General features: G+C 38.1%; 2 protein-coding genes and 1 pseudogene across 3 annotated transcripts; 2 read left to right on the forward strand and 1 right to left on the reverse strand.

Annotated features, from left to right (window-relative positions):
- The first annotated feature begins 2,235 nt into the window (after window positions 1-2,235).
- GFAT (putative glucosamine-fructose-6-phosphate aminotransferase) lies at window positions 2,236-14,454 on the forward strand. The gene is made up of 11 exons (XM_077385419.1): window positions 2,236-2,601; window positions 4,080-4,252; window positions 6,874-6,985; window positions 7,108-7,253; window positions 9,141-9,305; window positions 11,387-11,747; window positions 11,846-12,096; window positions 12,226-12,340; window positions 12,489-12,744; window positions 13,039-13,207; window positions 14,088-14,454. Exons 1-11 carry the CDS (start codon window positions 2,376-2,378, stop codon window positions 14,169-14,171), a joined length of 2,058 nt encoding a protein of 685 aa, XP_077241534.1. The 5' UTR covers window positions 2,236-2,375; the 3' UTR covers window positions 14,172-14,454.
- Window positions 14,455-16,990: 2,536 nt separating this feature from the next.
- On the forward strand, window positions 16,991-22,508 carry LOC143882034 (magnesium-protoporphyrin IX monomethyl ester [oxidative] cyclase, chloroplastic-like; annotated as a pseudogene). Its single transcript, XR_013252077.1, has 5 exons — window positions 16,991-17,529; window positions 17,677-17,741; window positions 18,140-18,467; window positions 21,763-21,862; window positions 22,192-22,508. The product of XR_013252077.1 is annotated as a magnesium-protoporphyrin IX monomethyl ester [oxidative] cyclase, chloroplastic-like (transcript).
- Window positions 22,509-24,134: 1,626 nt separating this feature from the next.
- LOC143880611 (uncharacterized) lies at window positions 24,135-26,526 on the reverse strand. The gene is made up of 3 exons (XM_077383597.1): window positions 26,104-26,526; window positions 25,208-25,954; window positions 24,135-24,653 (listed from the first exon to the last, which is right to left on the reverse strand). The coding sequence occupies exons 1-3, from the start codon at window positions 26,524-26,526 to the stop codon at window positions 24,135-24,137; spliced, it is 1,689 nt and encodes a 562-aa protein (XP_077239712.1).
- Between the last annotated feature and the right edge of the window lie 476 nt (window positions 26,527-27,002).

The raw sequence follows: 27,002 nt of genomic DNA on the forward strand, positions 1-27,002 counted from the left end.
ACCAAAGCACATAAACCACCGTTAAAAATACTCCTTGTCTCTCCGCCTTCTTCCATGTCCTCTCTCTCTCTCTAGAAATGGAAATCATTTATTTCTCTCAACGCCAACAACAAAGAAAATCTCCCTCCCATCTCTCCCAAACACCCCAACGTTCTTTCTGCGATCTCCCCATCTTCCACGCTCATCAAGAGAAAAGGGAAGCCTCTTCAAGACATTTCCCATGTCTTTTTTTAATAAGTTTTCCCACATCTTATGCCCAAACGACAATGCAATCCTTTCACCCATTTTCCCTTTTCCCTGGTATAAGCCATTGGCGATCCATTTATATTCCATTGATGCCTTTCTGCTTCCCATGACCGATCGTTCATTTCATTTGCTGATATGGATTTGGCTCGTTCAATCATCCATGCTGCAGATCCTCTAAAGAGGAAAGCTATAGATGTCCCATCGGTCATGATCAAGTTTATTGCGAGAAGAAGTAGCATCAACCGAGCTCTTCCATTAGTCGCGATCAAGTTTAATTATGATGGAAGCTCTTGGGTAATGGCAGAGAGAGAGAGAGAGAGAGAGAGAGAATTTAAAACTGAGGATCTGTGGAGCACGTTCTTAAGAACCGTACTTCTTGCTGCCTCGAGCTAAGCTATGGTGTCGCTAAAACACTGCTCGATGAAGGCGACAAGAGAAAGAAACCAGAAGGAGAGAGAATAAAATGAAGAATAATGATATTCATTGTCTTTTTCACGAGAAAATTGAGACATCAAGACATTTCCCATGTCTTTTTTTGGTAAGTTTTCCCACATCTTATTCCCAACCAGCCATGCAATTCTTTTACCCATTTTCCCTTTTTCCTTATACATGCCATTGCCGATCCATGTATATGCCATCGATGCCTTTTTGCTTCTCATGATAGATCAGTTCATTTCATTTGCTGATATGGATTTCGCTCATTCAATCATATGTGCCTCAAATCCTCTAAAGAGGAAGGCTATAGATGTCCCATCGACCGTGATCAAGTTTATCGCAACTTGCGAGCTGAGAAGAAACAACATCAATCGAGATCTTCCATCTGTTGTGCTCAAGTTTTATTGTGATGTAAGCTCTTGGCAAACGTAGAGAGAGAGAGAGAGAGAGATTGAGGAGAGGGGGGAGTTTCGTTTGAAACCGAGGATTTATCGAGCACGTCCTTGAGAATCGTACTTCTTTCTACCTCGATCTATGGTGTCGTTGAAACACTGCTCGACGAGGGTGACAAGAGAAAGAAAACAGAAAGAGAGAGAAAATCTTTTTTCACGCGAATTCCATGTGGGTGGTATGACAAAAGTACCACCCACACGAACTTGACGCTCGGGCACCATATAAAAAATCCTTTTTCATAGACGAGAGGCTTTTTAAAATATGCAGTTCCATGATCATCGTAAGGAAATGGTTTTTTTTTTTTACACAATTTACTAATGTTGCAGGACATCAAATGGATGGTTTTGATCACCCTATGGTGCAATCCGTACACTGCTTTCTGAAAAATAATGGTCTATACGCAGGGATGGAGCCAGGAATTTACAGTTGGGGGGGCTGGATTAATTTACACTTGTCTTCGTTGGTCATTGGGGGAAGGGAGGGGGAGGGGGGGCATGGCCACTAAACTAGCTTGGCATGCATGCATAGCCATGCACCATATAAAAGAACTTAGCAAGTCATGGGGGCCAGGGCCCCCCTCAAGCTCTATGTGCCTCCGCCCTATACGTGCTAACACTATATAAGAACTCATATACATAAAGCGGATTAGATAGTGCCATCGCATAAGGCATTTCGCGGATGGTATGTTGCATGTAAGACCAGCCACCTCATGAATAAAGACAAAAGAAACTTACTCTTATCTAATCTAATCCAAAACTGTCGTATCTGACACCTCACCTGGAAAAAAAAAAGAAAAAAAATTATCCGGTTTTCAAGTGGAGCCCATAAATGGCGCCCAAATTGGGAAATAAGTAGGCGAATTTATCGTTTCCCTCTGGTTTTTACTACATTTCTTTTGAGCAATATCAAACTCGAAATTTCCGTGACGAAAATAACCCTATTAAAAGTCTACTCCACGGTGTCATCTTTCTAACGTGTGAAGATATAATAGGTCTTCTTTTTTCCTTCCAACGAGGCAACCTCCGTGTGCGCGTGGGCGTTTCCGTAATTTCATCTTATTTAAAAGTCTTCAAAATCAAACACAGGAGGAAAGTGAGAGGAAAATCGTGTTTCTTCTTCTTTCGTCTGCGTCCTGGTTTATATCTCTCTCTCTCTCTCTCTCTCTCTCTGCAAGTCATCTATTTTCCAGATCTATAATCATCTATTTCCCAATTCCTGTAGTAGAGAAAAAGAGAGAGAAAATGTGTGGAATTTTTGCTTACTTGAACTACAATGTGAAGACGGAGAGAAGACATATTCTAGAAGTTTTGTTCAACGGATTGAGGAGATTGGAATACAGAGGGTACGATTCTTCAGGGATTTCAATTGATTCGGATCTTTCTTCAGATCCAGATGTGAAATCTCGACAGCCACTCGTTTTTCGCCAGGAAGGGAAGATCGAATCGCTTGTTCGATCTGTTTACCAAGGTAATGGTTCAGTTTTTTCAGAGAATTTCAAGAATTAGGGTTTCTAGGGTTTCAATTTTTTCCCCTTTTTTCTTTCTTTCTTCCTTCCTCTTTTTTTAGGAATCATAGTTTTTTTTTTATATATATATATATATTTTATGTAATCTGTACTTTCGTCATTTTAGTTTTTGTTTTATTGTCAAGAATTAGGGTTTTTAGGGTTCAGATGTTTTCCCTTTCTTCTTTCTTCTTAATCGCTTTTAGGGATCATGGATGGGGATCGGAATACAGTGGGAAGTTGTGTTTTTTAATATTTTCCTGTAATCTATACTTTCTTACTTTTTTTTTTAGTTTTTACTGTCAAGAATTAGGGTTTCTAGGGTTCCTTTCTTCTTTCTTGTTCCTTTTTAGGGATAATATATGGGGATCGTTTTTCAGGGATCATTGATGGGGATCGGATTCCAGTGAGAAGTTGTGTTTTTCATATTTTTCTGTAATTTATGTTAAAGTATAAAAGATTAATAATGCTATCTCCAACTGCTTAAGCTTTTGGTGTAATTGGTTTCTTCACATGGTATCAGAGCCAAAGGTCCTGGGTTCAAAACTCCTTGATATTAAAAATCCACATGTAATGGCCAGCATGTGGATTTTTTATATTTTTAGGGGCCACATAGAGGGGAGTGTTAAAGTATAAAATATTAAATAACCCATCTCTAACAGGTTAAGTTTTTGGAGTAATTGGTTGTTTCACGATCTATACTTTCTTCGTTGTATTTTATTATTTTTTTGTTTTTTTGAAAGGTTCTTCGTTGTTATTTTTTATTGTGTTGTTTTTGGGGTTTTTATTTAATTTCATCTATGGGCGTTTTGAAAGGAATTGGCGATTTATCTTAGGATTTCTTTGGATCCCACTCTTAGGATTTCTTGTTTTTATCTTGCTTTTGTCATTTTTTTTTAATTCTGAAATTGAGGAGTTGCATTACGACTGGTGGGGTTGGTTCTCTTCATTTTTATCTTATATTTTTGTCATTTCATATAATGTGTTTTTTTCCCTTTAAGTGGTGGTCAGCTGAGAATTTTTATGGTGTCCAAATGGGGAAATATACTGAAATCTTAGTGAAAAGATATTTACGTAGAATTCAGTGGTTCTTTTTAGGGGGTTTTCTCGGATGTTCATTGGAAGACATTTCAAATCCGTCGTGTTTTTCAATTTATTTTATCATTGTTCTTTAAATAATAATTTTGAGGCGATAATTGGTGCTTAAATAGTAAAAGCTAGTCAGTTCCCTTTTATTTTTTATTTTTATTTTCCGTTACTTAGCTAGGCTAAATAAGAAAAAGTTTATGATCTCTGAAAAGACTTACCTCAAATTATTGCTTTCCAGTATATGAGTGAAAGGAAATGATTTTTTGTGTTTCTTCTTCTTCTTATTATTATTATTTTTTCAAGATAAGAATTTGGAAGCTATAATGATTTTGAGGGTATTTGTTGTTTACAGAGGCAAACACGATAGACTTGAACTTGGAGGAATCATTCTCTGTTCATGCTGCAATAGCGCACACTCGATGGGCAACTCATGGAGTGCCTTCTCCAAGGAATAGTCACCCACAGTCATCTGGTGCTGGGAATGAATTCCTAGTGGTTCACAATGGCATCATTACCAATTACGAGGTTTGCTCAATTCCTTCATTATGTATTTTCTCTTCCCTTTCCATTTCATGTTTCTGGATATTGTTATGTTTTATTTGAACTTTCTCCAATTCCTCGTGCGCAATTGTTGAGGATTTGTTTGTTTGTATTCATCTTCATTACTTTTTTCTGTTTCATATTTTTTGGGATACTGTTGTTATGGACATTTGTTGATTCCTGGTTTTAGTAATTTGTTGCTATTTCTTTTCCATGCATTTATTTTTTTCTTAGAAAAATCGTAGTAGTGCTTTATTTTTTAAAGGGAGGTTTAGTAATAAAGGGGGAGGCTATAGGATATCATCCCAAATATATGTTTGAAACTTTTGATTAGTAGCTGACAGATATTCTCTAAGTACTGATGCTCCTGATGCTCCCTAGATTCCTGTTGTTCCCTTCAATATGAAGTTATTTTTGGGTTTTAAATTATTTATTAAGCTGCATTAGATGATTTTTTTTTTCTTTTCCTCATATTGGCCAGGCCATTAGGAGAATCCATCAAAAGCAAGAAAAGCAGAACATAAAGAGAAGGCCCTTGTTGGCCAGCACCCAGCATTGCCTATTCAATTCTCTATGAACATAAGTTGCAAATAGGTAGCACCTTTATTTTCGTTAGGTAAGCTGGAATTGAACCCCCGACCTCAGAGTAAAGGGACAAACCCTTAAGCAGCGAGCTAGAGTCCCAACCCCAAAATTTGGACCATTTCTCGAGTTGTGCTTGTCATCCTTGCGTAGGGGGATAGGGAGCACCAATGCTAGAGAATTATTATGAATCCTGTCGACTATGTCTGAGGTCTACCATCTTTCATGATGTGATCCGATAGCCCCATGATTAGATTGATTTATTTTTATTTGATGGACATCTTTTTTAGTATTTATCCACCGTTTGTTTATTTTAGTTGCATTTTATTTATCTTAGATGCGGGGATGTCCACATCAGCCTATGGGGTGCCATTTTCCCCTTTTCCCATGGACCACTACCTACCATGATCAGGCCCACTATCCATGACTCACTACATTAGATCGAGGCCCAACCCATCACTTAAACCCTAAAAGATCCTTCTAATCTATTGGCTAGTACCATGACCCCCACCTAAACCCCTAGTCCCCTTCTTTATTTCGCATTGGCTTACCCTTCTAATTTTCCTATTAGTTGCCCTTCATAGCCCACCACTTATAGTATTTACACCCATTAAACCTTTCTCTTGTTTCGTATTGGCTGCCCTTCTTGGCCCACCACTTACCTATACTCCCCATTCTTATAAAACATTCATACGCCCAAAGAAACCCTTACTTTAGAAAAATTGTCGACAATGAGGGATCTCCCATTCCCCACGTTTGGGTGCACCCACCCCACCCCACAACACACACACATTCTTCCCTGCTTCTTATTTCTTCAACTCCCTTCTCCCTCACGGCTGTGTGCCACAGCCCTTCGTCCCCTTTCTGCTCATTACCTTCTCCCTTACGCAACCTATTAGTACTCATGCAGTTACGTTAGTGTTTTACCCTATGTTACATGAATTCTTTTGAATGGGTGAAGAATCCGCGTCAGACATGTCTCGGAGTCCAATACTTTAGGATTCATGGAGACACTTCTAGGTCTCTTTTAATTGTTTATTTTTTCTGAATACTACTACCAGAACCTTACATGTTGTAAGTTTTATCCATTCTAATAGTAAGTTTTTATATCTTTTATTTGAAAATAAAACATTACATTTACTGAACCTACTAAAATTTTTAATATATTATTTATTATAAGGGAAAACTGTTTGTGAGCTTGAGGTCATATATCTTTTATCCATTATAATTAACATTTCAGAAGTTATTAAAATATTTTGGCGAATCCACGAAGCTTTCTTTTTAGGTTTGCCAAATCCGACACTCAATACCCATGTCGGATTTCGACACTCGTACCCGTACTGATGCAACATAGGTTTTAACAATTTTTATTATTTATTTTTTCATTTCTTTACTTAAAATAATTGTTACTGCACTTCAAGTAGCAAGAAACAGACATGCATGTGGATTATACGCTTTCCTACACGGTACAAATCTAATCAATCATGTTAAAATGATAGTCATAGTTTTTAGTTGAAGTATATATGCCAAAAAATATCAAAAATAAAAGTAAACACAATAATGTCGCCGAAATATTGTATGTTGCTCTATATTTTGGACCACAAGAATCCATATCACCTGAGTTACAGGCATATTGCTGATATGGCCAATACAAAGGGCTGATGTAGGTGATGTGATACATATTGTTTCGGCCTCCAACCAATATGCTGAGTGATACCGATATTTTAAACCTTGTGTCTGAGTGTGATTGTCATTCTTGTCTACTGAATCAACCTTGGAGGGAGTCGAATAGCAATAGCCCCAGTTCTTTTCCCATAACGCATTTACATATTTTGTGCACCTTGATTTTTCACACATTGCTGAACTAAGAGTAGGGATTCTTATTTTGACTTAATAGGAAATGAGGGATCTGAACTATTATTAGTTTGCCCAAGATGTACGCTTGTTTCAAGCAATATGCATTCAATTTCATTTCTTATTGAATAAAACAATATATGTGCTCATACTGTTTTCTTTTTTACTAGGTTTTAAAAGAGACATTAGTCCGACATGGGTTCACCTTTGAATCAGATACAGACACCGAAGTAATACCAAAGCTTGCAAAATTTGTTTTTGATAAAACAAATGATGAACAAGGTGAACACCTTCATCTTAGAGATTGACTTATTAATTGTACTGTCCTAACAAATTGTATTTATTGAGCATGGGCACACATACTTTTCCTCACTTGTTTTTCAATTGACGTTTCTATGTTGCAGGTGGCCAAGCTGTTACCTTTAGTCAAGTTGTCTTAGAAGTTATGAGGCATCTTGAAGGAGCATATGCACTCATATTCAAAAGCTCACATTATCCAAATGAGTTGGTTGCTTGCAAACGTGGTAGTCCCTTGCTCCTGGGCATCAAAGTAAGTTCTAATTATATTGTTTTCGTCATTTGACAAAAAATAAGGTTTTAGATATCGGTTTCAATATTTATGTCAATCGCCATAAAAATGAAAGCATTTCGGTTTTAGCCATAGGCTTTGATAGAAACCCTATAAAATTATAGATATTTGTGAAAATGCATGCAAATGATGAAAATTTAAGATGAAACTTCAGAAAATGCTAGAATAAGTACAAATACACACTTAGAATTCATCACATAAGACAACCATCCATAATGGTTTAACAAGATCAAACACCTAATGAGTCTGGAACAATAAGGTCCATTATAAACTACAGGTCCATGATAAACTAAAAATGTATACAATCGCAAATATATACACTTCAGATAAACAAAAACAGTAGGGCAGTTCTCCCTTACGTAATAGGGCAGTTCTCTTCCTCGATTTATTTGACAGGGGTGGAGGATGTGCATTCCTATACACCTCCAGGCCTCGAGTGGGCCTAGCCTTTCCTTACCATTCCTTCATCTATTCCTTACATAATAGAGCTCCCTTTTTGCATCATCTTTTAGTCATTAGGACTAGTGCTTATTACACGGCACTGGCTCGGAAGTATGAATGGAAATACATGTAGTGCTTTCTCTCGTTATATGTCCCGCAATTATAAGTGTGGATAGGAAGCCATCTTCAAGACCTGTTACTGCCTCAATCCAGCTGCTGTTAGTTATGAGGAAATAGGGATGCATTGGGGACGCCATGATCCGCGACGGAAAAGTATTTGCAATGCTCCATTATTCGAAACCGACCTATTTCCATTTCCATCATGACTAAAACGCATATCGAAATTGAAACATGTAACCTTGCCTACAACAATTGTAATGATTACATCAAAACATAATTAATCACTTTTGTACCATATGTAGTCTTTTTCATTTGTAAATCTACATATATTGAAAATCTCCTGCAGCTCAATCCACCTCTAGTCAACTCTGCACTCATATCAGTTTTATGCACTGTTTGCTCATTTAAGCTATGTCTTTCTGGTGGTGAAATATTAGAATAGGCTGAAGTTCGTTTTCCAGGAAGTTTATAGGATTTCTTTCAGGAACTGTTAATATTCGAGCCACCTATTACAACAAAGGGATTACCCTTGGTTCACACATAGTTATAATTTGGTTAGCGTTCATACTATCAGGATACTGTGATTTGCAACTTGTAGGCCAATGCCAAAATGAAAAGAATCCATCCTTCGCCTGTTCAAATGAAGAGGAACGGCTAACTTTGTTATGTTTAAGGTGTTCCTCAAATCACTGCATTTTTCTTTGAGCAAACTTCCTCTATGAAAGTCAATAATTATCTTCTGCACACTTCATAGTTCATAATATGATGGAACTTTCTGATTCAACCTATGTCACAAATATCTCCGATATTTTCAAAATATCCGTTTTTATCGCGACATTTTGATAAAACGACAAAATCCTGATCCCAAGATTTAAAAAAATATAGCAATATTTTCATTTTTATCATAAAATATCGCGATAATATCACGATATTATCCCGATAATTTTTCAATAACTTTATTTTATATTTTTTCTTAAATTTTATATATTTTTATATTTTTAAATAATTTTATATTTATCAATTTTCCTGATATAAACCCAAAAAATAATTTTAACATATCCCGTGATTTTCCCTTGCCGAGCAATTCCCGAGAACAATATTTGTGACATAGGATTCAACTAGGGTTGACTTACTTTGAAGCAACCAACCCAAAAAAACATACTTTGAAGCATGGTACATATTACTTGACCATTCACCCTTTATTGGGTATGAGAGTTGCTTGTATGTTTTTAATTTCTATGTCAATCTGCTATTGGTTTAAACATGCAGAGATCATTTTTATCACAGGAATCGACTCAGGATGTAAATAATGGAACACCATTTCACGATGATAAATTCCTCACAAGCAAGGGACATCCCAAAGAACTGTTCTTTTCCAGTGATACCCATGCTTTGGTAGAACACACGAAAAAAGTGTTGGTGATCGAGGATGATGAAGTGGTACATCTCAAGGTGCTTCCCCATCTTTGTTTGCATGCTGCTAATTTAACACTTCAAATCAACATATATAAGCTTTTTCTGCTTGCTTTTATCTTCTCTTTGGATTCATATTGCTTATCTATGTATGGTTCTTTATGCTATTTGTCTAGTACTACATATGAATTGGTTATGGAAAAGTATACTTTGTCCGCCTACTATATTCTCCGATAAACATACATTGTTTTGCACTTTTGCTCATGACATAATTGTTGTATGATTTCTTATGCTGGGATTCAATCTCAGATTGAAGAGTCTACCTAATCTCAATGTTTGCATGATCTGTATTCGATGCATATTGGATAACTAAAATCCTGGTATGTCAAATATTCTATTTTTCATTTAAAGCCGTTAAATTTAATATAAAATTCCATGATTAGTAAACCAAAGCACAAACTATATTCATCATACAATAAATCATCATATAATTTACCACAACAATAAACAAAGCGCATACTCAATTCTATAATCACCATCATACAATTAATCAACATACAAAGAAGTGCCAGCAATAAACAAAGCATACTAGAATGATTTCCATATTGAAATCACAACCACTTCTCAAAATTCGAAACAAATAGAACATAAATAATTGAAACATGGGGAAAAACAAACAAGGGCTAAATCATGTAACAAATTTCCATATAAAGGCCCTGTTTGTTTTGGATTAAAGCCCATATGATATGCACCATATTAAGTATATTAATTTTATGGTGATTATAGTTCTCAAAATCCAAAAGAAACAGCGACCTAAACCATTTAAAAGATTTCCATATTGAAATCACAATCAGCTCTCAAAATCCAAAAGAAACAGGCCTAAAACATTGAAATCACATCAGTTCTCAACATCCAAAATAAACAGAAAAAATCAATGGAAAAAGGAGAAAAAACCCCTGGAATAGACAAAAATAACTTAGCAAAGATATGCTGAAGCAACCATCAAATGTCCCTATTTTTTCTTTTTCCTTTTTTTGGATTTTGAGAACCAATTGTGAGTCCAATCAGTTCTCAGAATACATAGCAAGCAACGCCTAAATCGTTGTTAAAACAGGGAGAAAAAATCCTGCAATAGAAAAAAAAACCTTCGGCTGGTATGGTAAGAAGTGGGAAGGATGAGCAGGAGAAGGAAAGAAGAGAAAAAGGAGGATAAGAATAGAGTTAGGGTTTTATTTACTTGTTTTGTTTTTAGGTTATAAGTTGGGGTGATGGGTTTATATACGATTTATTTCTAATTGCAAATCGTACGATTCAAGTGGATTTTATGGAAAGCTATTCTTCCTTCCGATTTGAATCGTTCAACCCTCAATTCAATTTGAATCGTACGATTTTAACAACTATCCACATAAACACCTATGACCTACCATATCATATAGTGCACTGTTGAAAATCTGCAATAAGGCTTTCGAATGAAAAGTTTTGTGCAAGTCCCTCATCTTTCAGCCTGGAGTTGCTTTGTATGTTTTCGCTAATTAAAATTTGTTTTTCATTTGATCAAAAGGACAATGAATCTTAGCAGCACTATATAAATGTGTGGGATTATCATAGAACTACGGTGGAGGGATGAGATCTGCTTTAGTCATTCGCGCGCGCGCGCGTGTGTGTGTGTTCACCTTATGGATTTCATTTCTGGAAGTATATAAAATGAAAATTTTACTTGCACAAGTCATTGGATAAGATTTTTATAGCTTTCGTACTTTTTTGCTCGACAATTATGTTGATGACCTTGGTATTCTGTTGGGTATAATTGAAGGGAGATGATATTTTCACTCCCCTTGCATTACGCATGCGATCCCCTTGTTACGTGATTTGACGTGAAAAGTGGACAACTTTAACGCTTTTTGACGTCAAATCATGTTATAAGGGGGGGGGGGGGGGGGGGGGCATGCGTAATGCACGGGGGTGAAAATATCATCGCCCTAATTGAAAGTATGGTTCAAATTTGTTCCTATGCCTTGTGTTTTCCTCCTGCATCTTGCCATAATTTATCATGATCAGAATTGTTTTTTTTTTTTTTTTGAAAATTATCATGATCAGAATTGTTGATATTGATATTCCAGGATGGAGGTGTATCTATCCTCAAGTTTGACCATCACAAGGCAGAAAAACATGGACGTCTTCCCAGACCTGCATCAGTGCAACGCGCATTATCTGTTCTTGAGATGGAGGTTGAGCAAATAAAGAAAGGAAATTACGAACATTTCATGCAAAAAGAAATTCATGAACAGCCGGAGTCCCTTACAACGACAATGAGGGGGAGGCTTATACGTGGAGGTTCCTGCAAAGCCAAGAGTGTTCTTTTAGGTGGGCTCAAGGATCGTCTGAAAACCATCAGACGAAGTAGACGGATTGTCTTCATTGGTTGTGGTACAAGCTATAATGCAGCTCTTGCTGCAAGACCATTCATGGAAGAGCTTTCTGGTAAGTACATTTGGCCCGTCAATATTCATATTGACCAAACACCTTAAGATTATGATGTTGTTATATTTCATTCCTGCTAATTATTTGATTGGAATTAGGTGTCCCTGTTACTATGGAACTTGCAAGTGATCTATTGGACAGGGAGGGTCCAATATGCAGAGAAGATACAGCAGTCTTTGTGAGTCAGTCGGGTGAAACGGCGGATACTCTTCATGCATTAGAATATGCCCAAAACAATGGGGCACTATGTGTTGGCATAACAAATACTGTCAGTAGTGCAATAGCCAGAAAGACGGAGTGTGGTGTTCACATAAATGCTGGGTGCGAGATAGGTGTGGCAAGTACCAAGGTACTAACAGTTCTTACATTCCTTAATTTAAGTTGTATTGTCCAAGTTCTATAATGTCAGGTCTTACATTCCTTCATTTAAGTTGTATTGTCCAAGTTCTATAATGAGTTTCACACTATAATACAACAGGCGTACACGAGTCAGATTGTAGTGATGGCCATGATGGCTTTAGCTATTGGAGATGACACAATATCTAGTCAAGCAAGAAGAGAGGCTGTTGTAGATGGACTATTTGACTTGCCAAGTATGCTTCATTTGGTCTCTTCCATAATATTCTACAAATAAGCTTTTGACATAGAAGTCTAAAACTTTCTTATCCTCATAATTGAAAAGGGGCATATAAATGTTACATAAAAGGTTTTGATCCTTTTATGTCTTGTTTCTTTTGACAGACAAAGTTAGGGAGGTGTTGAAACTTGACGATGAAATGAAGGATTTGGCAAAATTATTGATGGACGAACAGTCACTTCTCGTGTTTGGCAGAGGATACAACTATGCCACAGCTCTAGAGGGTGCTTTGAAAGTGAAAGAAGTGTCACTTATGCACAGTGAAGGAATCCTTGCTGGTGAAATGAAGCACGGCCCATTGGCATTAGTCGATGAAACTCTTCCTATTATTGTTATTGCTACACATGATGCTTGCTTCAGGTTGATTTCCTGTTATAGTTCAGTATTACTTATGTGATGAGCACCGAAATTTCAGCCAAAATGATGTAAAATACTGAAATAACAATTTCAGTATTTTACAATATTTTGGCCGAAATTTTTGTAATTTCGGTGGAAATCTTATAAATTTCGGTAGAAATCTTATAAATTTCAGCAAAATTTCGGATTTCAGATTTTTGCACGTTTGGTTTGGGTCCCGGCCGAAATCCTAAATTTCGGTATTTCAGCTGAAATTTAAAACCATGGTACTGACATTGATTTTGTACTTCATGACAGCAAGCAACAGTCAGTGATCCAACAACTTCATGCTCGTAAAGGTCGCTTAATAGTGATGTGCTCAAAAGGAAAGGCATCATTGGTATGCCCCAATGGAACCTGTCGAGTGATTGAGGTTCCACAGGTTGAGGATTGTCTTCAACCAGTTATTAATATAGTTCCATTGCAGGTATGCTTAGATGGATGTAGCTATAGTCACCTTGTTCATTTGGATAAAATTTGCACATGAGAGGTTCTATTGAATAATTTATACAAATATTGATACTCTTTTCTATCTCCTGAGTACTTGCTTTCGTTTCTTGTCTACTAGATGTTCTATTATATAGCAAAAATGATAACCTCAAAAAAAATTATTGCAAAAATGTATACACATCAAGGATTCTTTAAACTTATATGGAAATATTTCTATAGTGTTTTATGGAGACAGACTTATCATTGAAAGGAGCTGTTACACTACCAAAAAAGATCAGACTGGAATTCTTAGAACTTGCCTTTCAATCATGGTGGCTTGCGAGATACAATCTGAATGTTTCTCAATAGTGCATTGTTGTTTGTGCTCAAATGCAATTGTTCACAAGAACTAATTTATAATGTCTGTACTTATTTCTAACTAACTTTGTTTTATATACATGTTCTTATTGATAGATTTAGGTTCCATGCATTCAGACATGTTTGTTTCTACTTGCTATCCTGATATTTGATGAAACTGTGTGTAAGCTTAGAAATATTGATAAAAAGAAAATGGTTAACATAATTTTAAATAGATTAGCTCTGTCAAAGAATTAGTAAAATTGCAAAATGTATTCTTGTTTTGGTGGAGATAAAGTTGTGATTAAATGAGTGAGAATGCTTATAAATTTTCCCGTGCAGTGTTTCTTTGTGTAAATATACACAATGTGAGTTAGTTTTTAGTTTTTCATGATTACTCTCGGAGTTTACTTCATGGAAATGATATCAGCACAACCATGTTTTAATAATTTCACAAACTCAGCTTTTCTCTGCATTATTCACAAGACAAGTTTTCTCATTCCTCTCTGTATTTGTGGCAGTTATTGGCGTATCATCTCACTGTTCTACGTGGATACAACGTAGACCAGCCTCGGAATCTTGCGAAGAGTGTGACAACTCAATGAGGACAACGCGTCAAGAAGAATTCTTTTTTTTTCCACCTTTTAACTTAAAGAGGGCTAATCTTAGCTACAGGGGTCCTTTTTCTTTCTGGGCCCCAATTTCTTTTGTTTGGGCTATAAGTGGTTATAGTTTGTAGTTGATGTACAAGTATCCTCTGGCTACTGTCCTCAACTTCTTTTTCTTTCTCCATTACATAAGACGGAGGGCTTTACTAATTCAGGCTGTTTTTCTTTCTGGTTTGAGAACATGAATTGTGAATCATAGTTCAATATTTTCTTCTGTCCACCAGGCCTCTAAACCATCCTGCTGAGTAGTTCTGGGCTCAGCGATCTCTTAATCTCTTTTGTGTGTTTGGCAAGTGAAATATCACATGCCAAAGCAATCATCAGGAGCCAAATGGAGGACTTGAATGTGGAGCTCTTGCGCAATACATTTTCCACCATCCATAACCAAATGGATTGATTTAGGATTGTCATATTGGAATGATTCTGCACTTTTCTCCTTCTGGGATCTACTCAAATGAGGAATTTCAACTAGAAAAATCTGAGAGGGGATGAAAGAATTGCAACAAACTTCGAATCTACGTTACAAATGACAAATCTATCGATGGAGACTTGAATTTTGATATTCTCAACTTACTACGTAAATATCAAACAAACCAGGACTGGAAAACACCCAAAAAGAACAAAAATAAAACATCCATAGAAGATTAATGGGAGGTGATATATTTGCTCCCTTTTGTTCCCTGGGCTAACCCCCCTCTAGTGTATTTGTGGACTACTCTTTCACATTGCAAGGGGGCGGCCCGGTAAGAAAAAAGGGCGAATATGACTATGGTGGAAGAATCAGACTTGTTGCCGGATTTAATGGGGTCCATCGTAGCTTGGTGGTGGTGTGAGGTGGAGGTTGCCAGAGATCTGGTGTGAAGATGGCTACAGTGCACAATTAGGTGCGCTCAATAGCCCTGGGTTTTCGAGCGGGGCTATGGAAAATTGAAATCGCAAACGAGGTGGAGAAATCTGTGTGGCATGGCGGACATGTACCATGACTTGGTGGGGCTCACAAATCTGACACTTTTTGGTTGGATTCAATACAATTTAGGCTATTGGGTAATGTAATGGGGAATGGGGATAGGTAGCATATAATGGATATGTAAGCCAATTCTATTGTATGTAATGGCGCTACTGTTGTAGCAGGTTAAGGAACAACTTTGTCCCTTATTTGGCACTCTTTGGAATAATAAATGTCAATTTTTTTTAAAAAGGAAAAAGAAAAAGGGGGAATATATAATTTCTCATAATAATTTTTTTTTAAAACATTTGATGAAAAACAGAGCATTACCCATTTCGAGCCCGGGATATCCACATAAACCGAAACTGAACCACTGATTTGATGAAAGACGATGAAGGAGCGTCTGGAGCAAGATACCTCGGCGTACGTCAAATGTGCTGCCCTTGGCCATGTTTGGCAGCTATGAAATTTTTTTCCAAGGAATATAATTATAGCCCACTGCCCTTGCCCTTCTCTCACCGCTTGGTAATCTAATAATTCCATGAGAAAAAATAATTCAAACATAGCCCGTATGAAAAAAATCAAATAGTGTTATAAATTCGATCAAATACCAAGGCGGCAACCCGTACAGGTCTGGCCCATTGGCTTGAAGTCATGGGTATACTCCTCATTGACACGAGTTCGACACCCCAGGCTTACCCGATGCACATGGTTTGGAGGTGATTGTGCATACTCTAAAAATTGGAGATTATAAAAGGCGGAGAGAGAAAACCATCTCTTCCTTGATTTTTAATCCAAGAGAAAGCCTTTTTCTGACTTTTCCTTGGTTCAAAAACCAAGGCAGCAAGTTTTGTCTCTACCCGCACTTTACATTCTCCAGGGCATCATATAATTTCTCTAAAACTATACCTATGCGACATCTTTGATTAAGTTTATCCCTGTCCTTGTCACTCTCCTCAAAGCATGTTTTTTTGCACAAATTTTTAGCTTTAGGCCCTTTTGAAATGGCAATCACTTTTAACATCAGAAAATGCTGAACTTTCATTTTTCTTAGGAAAACAACACAATTTAAAATTTTAAAAGTAATTAAAGAGTAGGGATTTGCTAGGGTCCATCGCACAAGGCATTTCATTCCTGAGGTCGCTGGTCTGACATGCGACAGACCAGCCGCGAAATGCCTTGTGCAACCAAACGAGGCATAAAGAGTATTTTCTTCAAAAGAACTTTGCTTTAGTGTTAGAGGCATTTTGGTAATATTTTTCAAGAAGCTTAGGGGCCGTTTGGATACACGGATTTTAGAATCCATGTTTTAGTTTGAAAACAGTGTAAAAGAGGGTTCATGATCAAGGTTTTGTCTGTTGTCCAGACAGCGTTTCTTGGATTTTAAATAAGAAATCCAGGTTTTAGAGATCTCTCTTCCATCATGAGATTTCTAAAGCCTGAAATATGGGATGATCAGCTACTCTCTTGTTGACGGAAAGGATGATGGGAAATCAGAAAATAATGGCTGGCCCCCTTCTTCTCTCATCTCTCATCTACAATTTTGAAGAAATCCTAGATTCTAAAATCCGCGTATGCAAACACCCCCTTAACTTCTTGGATATTTCATAAATTTTAATGGCTAAATGGGAAAATTTTTGGCAAAAATCCCAAGAAAATACAGACACGTGTCACCATTCCAACCAATCCATGGATTCCCATTGATCAAGAACACCACAAGATCATCTGACACTTGTCAAGCCTCATTAAAAACCATAGATTTGAGTGGATGAGATTCAATCACTGTCAACCAAAAATAAAAAAAAAACCCACCACATATCCTTCCCCTTCCTCCCCAAAACCCCCTCTCCAACTACTATCTCCCTCTTCTAAATCCAACTCATAAACCCAAAAATGGCAGCTGAAATGGCTCTGATAAAACCCATCTCCAAATTTAGAAAAACCACCCCCAAATTTAGCACCCCAAGGCCTTGCTCTAACAACCTCAGACCCTACATTAACATGTCAACTACTACTTCTCCACCCACAAAGCCCAAAAAAGCTGCTAAAACTGCAATCAAAGAGACCCTCTTAGCTCCAAGGTTCTACACAACTGATTTTGATGAAATGGAAACTCTATTCAACACCCAAATCAACAAGAACTTGAACCAATAAGAGTTTGAAGCTCTGCTACAAGAATTCAAGACTGACTATAACCAGACCCATTTTGTAAGGAACAAGGAATTTAAGGAAGCTGCAGATAAAATGCAAGGCCCTCTCAGACAGATATTTGTTGAGTTCTTGGAGAGGTCTTGTACTGCTGAGTTCTCTGGTTTTCTTCTTTACAAAGAACTTGGAAGAAGGCTAAAGGTATGAGTTTTGTGAAACAACCAATTACTCTAAAAGCTTAAAAGCTATTAGAGTTGGTACTACTGTGATATAACTTGGAAGTTTCGGGTGAAAATGAGGTATTCTCAATTTTCCATTTCACTAACTTTTCGACAACTTTTGTTGCAGAAAACCAACCCTGTGGTAGCTGAAATTTTCTCACTCATGTCGAGGGATGAAGCCAGGCATGCCGGGTATGCAATCAATTTGGATATGTTCTTCCTTTCTTTTCTATTATTCTGTTTATTTGATATTGCCTATAAGAAATGTTGGCTAAACAATTTTTCATTGTTTATGATAATTTTTTTATGAAATGGGTTCAATTTGATTATTAGATGTATGCTGTCTATCTATTCTGATAAATAAATAAAAAAAGTTAAAATGTTTAGCTAAATCATGATTCTTGATGGCAATAATTTTTTACAATGGCACTGATAGTGGTAGAAGTGAATGACGTGATCCAATGGTGCAGCCCTTGTACCTGGTTTATGCAAGGGCTCCTGTGAGTTTAGCATCCCTCATAAAAGAAATATTGTGCTTGATTAGACCCCACACTCCCACTAATTTTCTGATTTTCTTTTATTCTTTGCAGGTTTCTTAACAAGGGTCTGTCTGATTTCAATCTGGCATTGGATTTGGGTTTCCTAACTAAAGCTAGAAAATACACATTTTTCAAGCCCAAATTCATTTTCTATGCCACATATTTATCTGAGAAAATTGGATATTTGGAGATATATAACTATCTACAGGCATTTAAAGGCCAACCCAGAATTCCAAGTTTATCCAATCTTCAAATATTTTGAGAATTGGTGCCAAGATGAGAACAGACATGGAGATTTCTTCTCTGCATTGATGAAGGTGCAACCGCAATTCCTCAACGATTGGAAGGCCAAGTTGTGGGCACGATTTTTCTGTTTATCGGTTTTTTTCTAACTTTCCTTCTTATCTCAGCATTAAGCATGGAAAGTCGAAACCGTTCTGCCATGATTTTGGCCCTATTTGTTTTGGATTTTGGGAATTAATTTTGAGTCCAAAACGGATTCTCAGCAAAGTTGAGTGTTTAGTTTGCTGTATAAAATCAATTTTGGATTCAAATCGATTCTCGATGCCAGCATTATGCGTATTTTACCTGGAATGAAGAATTGACGAGTCGAAATTCTATTCTTGGCTTAAAATCAATTCTCAAACTCCAAAGCGAACAGGGCCTTTGGGTTTGAGTCATGTTAGAAACTGTTCAAAGCTAAACTTGTATTTAGGTGTGCAACTCAGGCCGGGTTGGGTCAGGTTGAGGCCAAACCAAACACAGCCCAAGATAGCATTACCTCAACCCTAACCCGGCCCAACCCAAGCCTAGGGTCAAGGAGGGTCAACCCTAGTCCAACCCGCCACTAAATCTCTCAAACTCTAACCCAATCTGTCTAACATGATTTTCAAAATTGAGCCGAGTTGGGTTCGGGTTGGCGCAGGGTAAAAGTAGGAAAAATATAAATAAAACATAACACTGATATTAAATCGCAATAAAATTGCAATAAAATTAGGAGGATATGGGTCAACTTTCAGGGCAGGATGGGTTGCCCAAGGCTTCAACCCTAAACCGGCCTTACAATAAATCGGGTTGGCTTTTCCCAACCCTAACCAAACCCAATGAAATTCCAACCCAACATTGGCTGAAATTGAGTTGAACCCGCTTGGTTCGGACTGAGCCTGGCTGAAGTGGGAAGAGATCCACATCAGATTCTTGGTAGAACAAAGCAGTCTAAGGATCTCCACGTTGCAGAAAATTCTGTCATTACAGTTAGCAGAAAATTCTGTCATGACAGTTAGCCTTAACGTTTAAGCTAAGATCTTTAACAAACTAGTAGAGTTTTGTGAAGACTCACAATTTCTGAGTGTTCTTAAGACTCTTAGATCTTCACGTCCCAATTTTCTGCACAGGTAGCAGAGAATTCTGTCATGACAGTTAGCTTAAGGCTAATGTTTAAGCTAAGATCTTTAACAAACTAGTAGAGTTTTGTGAAAACTCACAATTTCTGAGTGTTCTTGAGACTCTTAACTAGAGACCTCGTTGTGATTCACACCAGAAGTGCCGAGTCAAAACCATTCGAATGCTTGAGCTTCCGTGCATTTCCTCCCCTCCCACATCACTGGCTGAGGGTGCAACCTTACTTATATTTGAGTAAGAGAATATATTTCGCAATCTTTCTTAAGGGGCTTAGCCCACACCCAAACATTCCCCACACAAACGTTAGAAGAGACCCAGAAAAAAAATAAAAGAAAAAAAGGAAGGGAAGTAGAGGCTACAAAGTTCAATCTCTGCATATATACACCATCAAATTACTAAGGCACTGTTCACTTGCCTTCTCAGGAAACGAAAGGAAAGGAAAACACCGCAAATTTTCCTGAGAAATCGCAAATTCTGTTGTTTGCTTGTTTTCTCCGGCAAATAAAGTTAATGATGTGGAAACATAAAAAAATACGTGGAAAATATGGATTCTCCCGAAAGGTGCTACCCATTTTCCGCCTAAATCGATAGGAAAATCAATTTCCTTTCTCGCGAGAAAGCTATCATCGTGTTTTTTTTTCACAACTCTCCCTCGAGCAAAAACCCTAGGCGCTCCTCCTTCGTCAACCTCGACCACTCCGGCAACGATTCTACCTCCGGCGGGCAGCAAAAACTCCGGCGAAGCAAATCTCAGGTCTCATTGTCAAGGTAAGTGGGTTTCATTTTTCTTTTCTTTCAAATCCTCAACCTCGTTTCTCTTATCTGCAACTTTTTTGTTACTTTTTTTCCGGGAATAGGATTTCTTCAATCCACGACCTCCTTTCCCCTCTTGATCTACAAGATTTGTAAAAGATCTAGAGGTGAAGCAAATCTCAGGTCTCATTGTCAAGGTAAGTGGGCTTGAATCATCACATCACCATTTCATAAATGGAAGAAAACCCATTTGCTTAAAAACCTGAAGTTGCTAATATATGTATATATGGGGAAAGAAAAGCAATCCCAGATGATGGAAAACGAGGTTTTTTCCGCCAAATTGCTAGCAAATTAAAAAGCAGAGAACCGGGCAAGAAGTGCACAAGAACAGAATGGGCAAAGAATGTGAAGAAGAAGATGGAATTCCTTGAATTTTTTTTATACCTGTTGATGCAATAAAAACATGAATTCCAGAGGTTGTGCTGAAAAGGCCCTTTGTTGGTGTTCCATTTACCCCCTGACCCACACAAAGAAAATTATAAATTTAATTTTCTAAAGCTGCCCAGGTCAGACACTCAGAATGGGCAAAGAATGTGAGAAAGACCTCTTACAGGTTTGGTTACTTTGAGAAAGACGTTTTTTTAATTTTCAATTTGTAGAGTAATTAGTTGCATTGGAATGTAGATTGCGCAGAGAAATTTCAACAGCCGATATCGATATTTCATTTTATGCAGATTGAAATGGAAGGATCCTATATAGAAGCTTGCTAGGTTCATTTGGATGGATTAGGGATCTATGTACATGTTGTTTATGCGGTAGCATTTAATGCCAAAAAAAAACCTTGTGCAAAATATGTTTAATATGGGTTTCTGCATATTTTTCCTTGCTTTCTGGGCAAGTGAACAGCAAGAAAATAACTTTCCTGCATATTTTCCCTCCCTTTCTGGGCAAGTGAACAACGAGAAAGCATGGAAAAATCACAATTTCTTTTCCTTTCCTTTCCATTTTGCCACGTCAGATTCCTTTCCTTTCCTTTCCTTTCCCGGGAAAACAAGTGAACAGAGCCGAGAAAACGGTTCCTACACATATGTGTAGAAAGTTCTCTACACACTAGCTTAAAAATACAGTGGGGGCCCACATTGTTTGGGTGATCCAAGCCATCCATTTTAAAGGCCCTTACATAGATAGGGTGTCTACAAAAAATCAGATCCATAGGATCATCCCAACCCTACGATTTGTGGAGGTAAAATGGATGTCTTTAAACCTTCACAAATTTGTCCATTTTTTGCCTCCACAGTTCGAATGGTTAGGATGATCCTATGGATCTGATTTTTTGTGGATTCCCTATCTATGTGAGGGCCTTAAAAATGAATGGTTTGGATCACCCAAATAATGTGGCCCCCACTGTATTTTAAGCTAGTGTGTATGTAGGAACCGTTTTCTCAATTACTAATATACTTGTAGGGTTATTATGAATTTTTATATCTATATATCGTCTGACTGTTTCGATTTCTAAGGCTGGTCTACGTGACAATGTATCTTAACGATTGCCAGCGAACTGCTTTCTATGAAGGAATCGGTCTCAATACAAAAGAATTCGACATGCATGTCATCATCGAGGTAAGCGTTTTTTTTTTTCCCGACCAACAGAACAAAGTAAAACGCAATTACCATTGGAGTTCAATTGTCATATTGGAGTCAATTAAAAATTAAATGTAATTTTGAGTCCAATAATCAGTGAGAAAATCATCTAACAAATGTGAGAAGTATCAATCTTCTCCATTTAGCAAGAAAATCATCTAGCAAATATGCAAGACTTAGGGGTTTGCTTCAACTAAATGTAAATTTCATGCCAAGAAAATACCAGATGTGTTTCAGAAACTAACTGTGAATGCATTTTTCAAGCAATTTGCAAGTGACTGCATTGTTTTTTCTCAATTCTGGTGCAGACGAACCGGACAACAGCGAGGATTTTCCCCGCGGTTTTGGACGTTGAGAACCCAGAGTTCAAGAGGAAGTTGGATAGGATGGTAGAGATCAATAAGAAGCTGATTGCAATTGGGGAGAGTGAGGACATTCCTCTGATTAAGAACTTGAAGAGGGTCCCCATCATTGCAGCTTTGGCGTCTGAACTTTTGGCTGCTTATCTCATGCCTCCCATTGATTCTGAATCTGTTGATCTTGAAGAATTTGAGACACAGCTTGTGTATTGATTTTGTACAAGACCCATCTCATCCTTTCATGAAAAATCTGATTATTGTTTTTTTTTTTTTGAATGGTAACAGAATTCATTAAAAGAAGACTGAGAAGGTCCCCTTTTCAGTACTAAGACACACATACAATCCAAGAAAGACAATTACAACCCCGTCATATGCAATTAGGGCGGAAGAAAATCAAAAAGCTCTAAAACTTGCTTATAAACTCTATCTTTTGCCAACTTATCTGCCATTGCGTTAGCAGATCTTCTCACATGCTGATATAAAACCGAAATCCCTTCTGAAAGATCTTTTATCTCATCAAAGAAATGAAGAAATCTCCACGGAGGAATCAAAGAGCCCCTGAGCCATCTTATAACGTTAAGCGAATCTCCCTCTACAATACAATTGCCTAACCGATCCCTTTCCATGCTCAGAATGCCTTGGTGAACTGCTCTTACCTCTGCTTCACTCGAATCTGCTGTGCCGATTGGACCAGAGAAAGCCTTAACGACCTCTCCGGCGCAGTCTCTCAGGGCGCCACCGATCCCAGCAGGGCCAGGATTACCTAAGCTGGAGCCATCGAAGTTTAACTTGACTAGCCCCTCAGGGGGAGGGCGCCAGACCTGAGTAGTAACAGTAATATTCTCCTTACTATTGCATACTACTCTCCATCCCTACCACAGATCGAAGGCCGAAATAAATTGGAAAAGCGGAAGAACCCGAGCCCAAGAGATAGTTAACGAAATGGCCTTGATGAATAAAAAATAAGAAGATTTAGCTTTACCTTCGAATACTCTATTATTCATTTCAATCCACAGAACCCACATTATGGCCATCAATGAGGAGAGCCACCATAGAGTTTTTCCTTTTTTCCTCCATAGATTACATAGCCAGCCTTCGAATAATTCTTTAAGAGAGGAAGGAAAAACCCAGTTCATTCCAAAACTTTCTAGCATCCTTCCCCATACCTCACGAGCTATTTTGCAGTGGATGAAGATGTGATCTACCGACTCCCCTGATTCAATACACAAAGCACAATGATCGATAATCAGCATATTCCTCTTTCTCAGAAAGTCCACCGTTTGGATCCTATTGCCTATCGCTGACCAGCCAAAGAAACAGACTCTTGGAGGTGCATTTATTTTCCACACCCTTGCTGCCAATGGATTTTCGTTATAAGGAATTAGGCTTTTATAAAAAGACTTGACCGAAAAGCAGCCGGAAGAATCTAAAACCCAAAGCCGTTTATCCACCCCTGATAAGCTGATGTAATTCTGTTCAAGGACCTGGAAGAAATTGAGCACCGAAGGCATTTCTCTATCAAAGAAATTCCTCCTAAAAAGAGGTTTCCATATAACTTTACCAGCTATTCTCTCAAAATAATCTTTCACTAACGCTGACTTATCCTCAGCAACTAAAAATAGATCAGGGAATAACTCTTTCAATGGGGAGCTAGAGCACCATCGCATGGACCAAAAGGAAATCCTGTCTCCAGAATACACTCTGTATCTAACACCTCGATCAAAACTGAAATTTAGACAGAGAATATCCCTCTAAATTGTCACTGCAGGTTTGTACAAGCTATTTAAAGAAATCCAGTTACCTGGAGCAACACCATATTTCCCTGATATCACTTTAGCCCAGAGTCTCGATTTCTCCTCCCCGAACCTCCACAGCCATTTTCCCATTAAGGCTTAGTTAACCTGTTTTATCCTTCTAATGCCGAGGCTTCCTCCTTGGACTGGCTTGCAAATATTTTCCCAACTAACTAAAGCCAGATACCTCTTCTTCTCCGATCCCCCCCACAAAAATCTTCTCTGAATCTGTTCAATGCGCTTAGCTACATACACAGGACATTTAAATAAAGATAACTGGTAAATGGGAATATTGGACAAAACTGCCTTAATCAAGGTTAATCTTCCTCCTTTAGAGACCAAATTCCTCTTCCATGTATCAAGTCTTCTTTCGATTCTTTCCACAATGGGATCCCATTCACTTTTGTGAGGACGACCCATCCCCAAAGGCAATCCCAAATAGGAAGAAGGCAGACTTTCCAATGGACAACCCATAATATTGGCTAGTCTAGAGGCTTCTGCCTCATCGATATTCATAGCATACAATCTAGATTTGGAGAAGTTTGATCTGAGTCCTGTAACTATTTCATAACATCGGAGAATCGCCTTAAGGTTGAGAATCTTTGAGGCCTGGGGGAACTAAAAAGTAAAGTATCGTCCGCAAATTGTAAATGCAACACCTCGATCCCATTCTGGCTGCATTTAACTCCTGAGATCAGACCTTCCGATCTTCCTTTCAACATCAGCACGCTCAAAGCTTCAGCTACTATCACAAATAGAAAGGGAGATAAAGGATCCCATTGGCGCAAGCCTCGCAAGGATTTGAAAAAACCTTTTGGAGAGCCATTAATAAGAATGGAGAACTAGGCCGAAGATAAACAACTTCTAATCCAACCCCGCCACTTCACACCGAAACCCATCCTTTCAAGAAAATAATCTAAATAGTGCCAATCCACTCTGTCATACGCTTTTTCCATGTCCAGCTTCCTCACCTAATTTTGCCATCCAATCCACCATTTCATTTGCCACCAGCTAGCAATCCAAGATTTGTCTCTGGCTCACAAAGGCACACTGATTCTCGGAGATGATAAAAGGAAGGACCATCTTTATTCGATCCGCCAATACTTTTGACAAAACCTTATAAATACAACCCACCAGACTAATAGGCCTGAAATCAGAGACTTTCACCGTACCTTTAACTTTTGGCACAAGAGCAATAAAGGTGGCGCCAGTTCCTCTGTCCAACTCCATGCCATCATAAAATTCTCTAAAAATGACAGTATGTCACCCTTCACACTCTCCCAACAAACCTGGAAGAATGCAAGGCAGAAACCATCCGGTCCTGGAGCTTTGTCACGATTCATCGAGAAAACCCCTTTCTCCACCTCATCTAGCCTAGGCCTGACTATATTTTCCGAAGAATATAACGATCTGTAGTAGTCCACAATTTCCTTGGTAATCACATCTTTGCTACAAGATAAAAATCCCTTAACCTCCAATGCCTCGATTCTATTGTTCCGCCTTCTGGCACTTGCCATGCTATGAAAGTAAGCAGTGTTTTTATTACCTTCTTTTAGCCAATTTACTCTGGACTTCTGCCTCCAAAATATTTCTTCCTGTAGGAGAAGAACTTTGTGTTCCTCCTTGACTTTTCCCAGAACATGCAAATCATCCTCTGAAGCTAACCTTTCCTCGTCAGCTATAGAAATGTCCCTGATTCGATTTTGTAACCATAATTTTCTCTCATAGATTGCCCCTAACCTGTGGGAATTCCACTCTTTGAGCCTCTTTTTTACAAATCTGAGTTTCTCCCCTATAATAAAATCCACCGCCCCTTCAACCTTGTATGATGCCCACCATCCCCCATCATCTCGTCCACTTTCGGGATTTCTAACCACGCTAAATCGAATCTGAAAGGGGAGGGCCCCCACGAATCCAATCTTGGATCCAACAAAAGCGGGCAATGATCAGAAACTGAATGAACGAGCGCCTTCTAAGACACTTCCGGGAAAAGGGAGATCCAACCATGGCAAAACAAAAAACGATCTAATCAACTTTTACTGGGATTTCTGGACGAAGAGAATCTAGCCCCCTTCAGCGGAATATCAATCAATTCATTCTCAGCAATGAAATCTGAGAAATCAATCATATTCTGAGTAGTTCTACACCCCAGCATTTCTTCGACACTTCTGATTTCATTAAAATCTCCCCCCAAACACCAAGGATTAACCCATTTACTTCTAATCATAGTAAGTTCCTCCCACAGCTGACGCTTCTTCATCCTATCTGTAGGACCATAAATTCCTGAGAAAGTAACCATAACCGCTTCTCCCACCTTTATGAGAACTACTGAAACGGAAAACTGGCCTACCCAAGACTCTTGAAGCTCCCAATTTGATTGATCCCACATAACTAAAATGCCTTCTGCAGCTCCAACAACATCCAGAGATAAGCAATCCCAATTCGCATTGCCGCCTAAACTCTTGACTATAGATCTGTTAACCGCCCCCATCTTTGTTTCTTGGATGCAAACTAAAACCGGCTTATTAATTTTTACTATTTCTTTAATAGGGGCCTTTTTTTTCTAAAGACCCCAAACCATTTACATTCCGTGATATTATCTTCATGAAAAACCAGACGACCGCGTACCACTTCCTCTTGAGCAATTTCTTCTAAGACCCCTCACGTTACGAACATCCTGCTTTCTGGCGGCAGAGTCTCCATAATTCACATCCGATTTTAGTTTTGCTAGTTCCCGTAACAACTTCCTGACGCCTTCAACACTTGAAGGATCTGAAAAGCTCTGATGATCCATTTCTCTTATCTCCGCAACTCTTAACATAGACCTCAGCTGATCTTCCGGGCCCGAGTACGACAAACCTAAGACTCTGCTAGTGGAAATGATATGGTTCACGAAAATCTCTAAAATTTCAGATTTAGGGTCGACCCAGGAAATGGGTCTAAGATTGTCCTCCACTCCTAGAACTA

Source organism: Tasmannia lanceolata, unplaced genomic scaffold, assembly GCF_043159265.1.
Source record: "Tasmannia lanceolata isolate RefF3 unplaced genomic scaffold, GAP_Taslan_0.1 ptg000007l, whole genome shotgun sequence".
In the NCBI taxonomy this organism is placed as follows: Eukaryota; Viridiplantae; Streptophyta; class Magnoliopsida; order Canellales; family Winteraceae; genus Tasmannia; species Tasmannia lanceolata.

What these genes read in the sequence shown, in the direction of transcription:
- GFAT (XM_077385419.1), top strand. Translation starts at nt 2,376, where the DNA reads ATGTGTGGAATTTTTGCTTACTTGAACTACAATGTGAAGACGGAGAGA. An exon ending in GCATCATTACCAATTACGAG is followed by an intron (nt 4,253 to 6,873) that starts GTTTGCTCAATT and finishes CTTTTTTACTAG; the next exon opens with GTTTTAAAAGAGACATTAGT. An exon ending in ACACATGATGCTTGCTTCAG is followed by an intron (nt 12,745 to 13,038) that starts GTTGATTTCCTG and finishes ACTTCATGACAG; the next exon opens with CAAGCAACAGTCAGTGATCC.
- LOC143880611 (XM_077383597.1), bottom strand. Translation starts at nt 26,526, where the DNA reads ATGGGGGCGGTTAACAGATCTATAGTCAAGAGTTTAGGCGGCAATGCG. An exon ending in TTGATATTCCGCTGAAGGGG is followed by an intron (nt 25,955 to 26,103) that starts GCTAGATTCTCT and finishes GTTGGATCCAAG; the next exon opens with ATTGGATTCGTGGGGGCCCT. An exon ending in TCTTGTGCCAAAAGTTAAAG is followed by an intron (nt 24,654 to 25,207) that starts GTACGGTGAAAG and finishes TTTACTTTTTAG; the next exon opens with TTCCCCCAGGCCTCAAAGAT.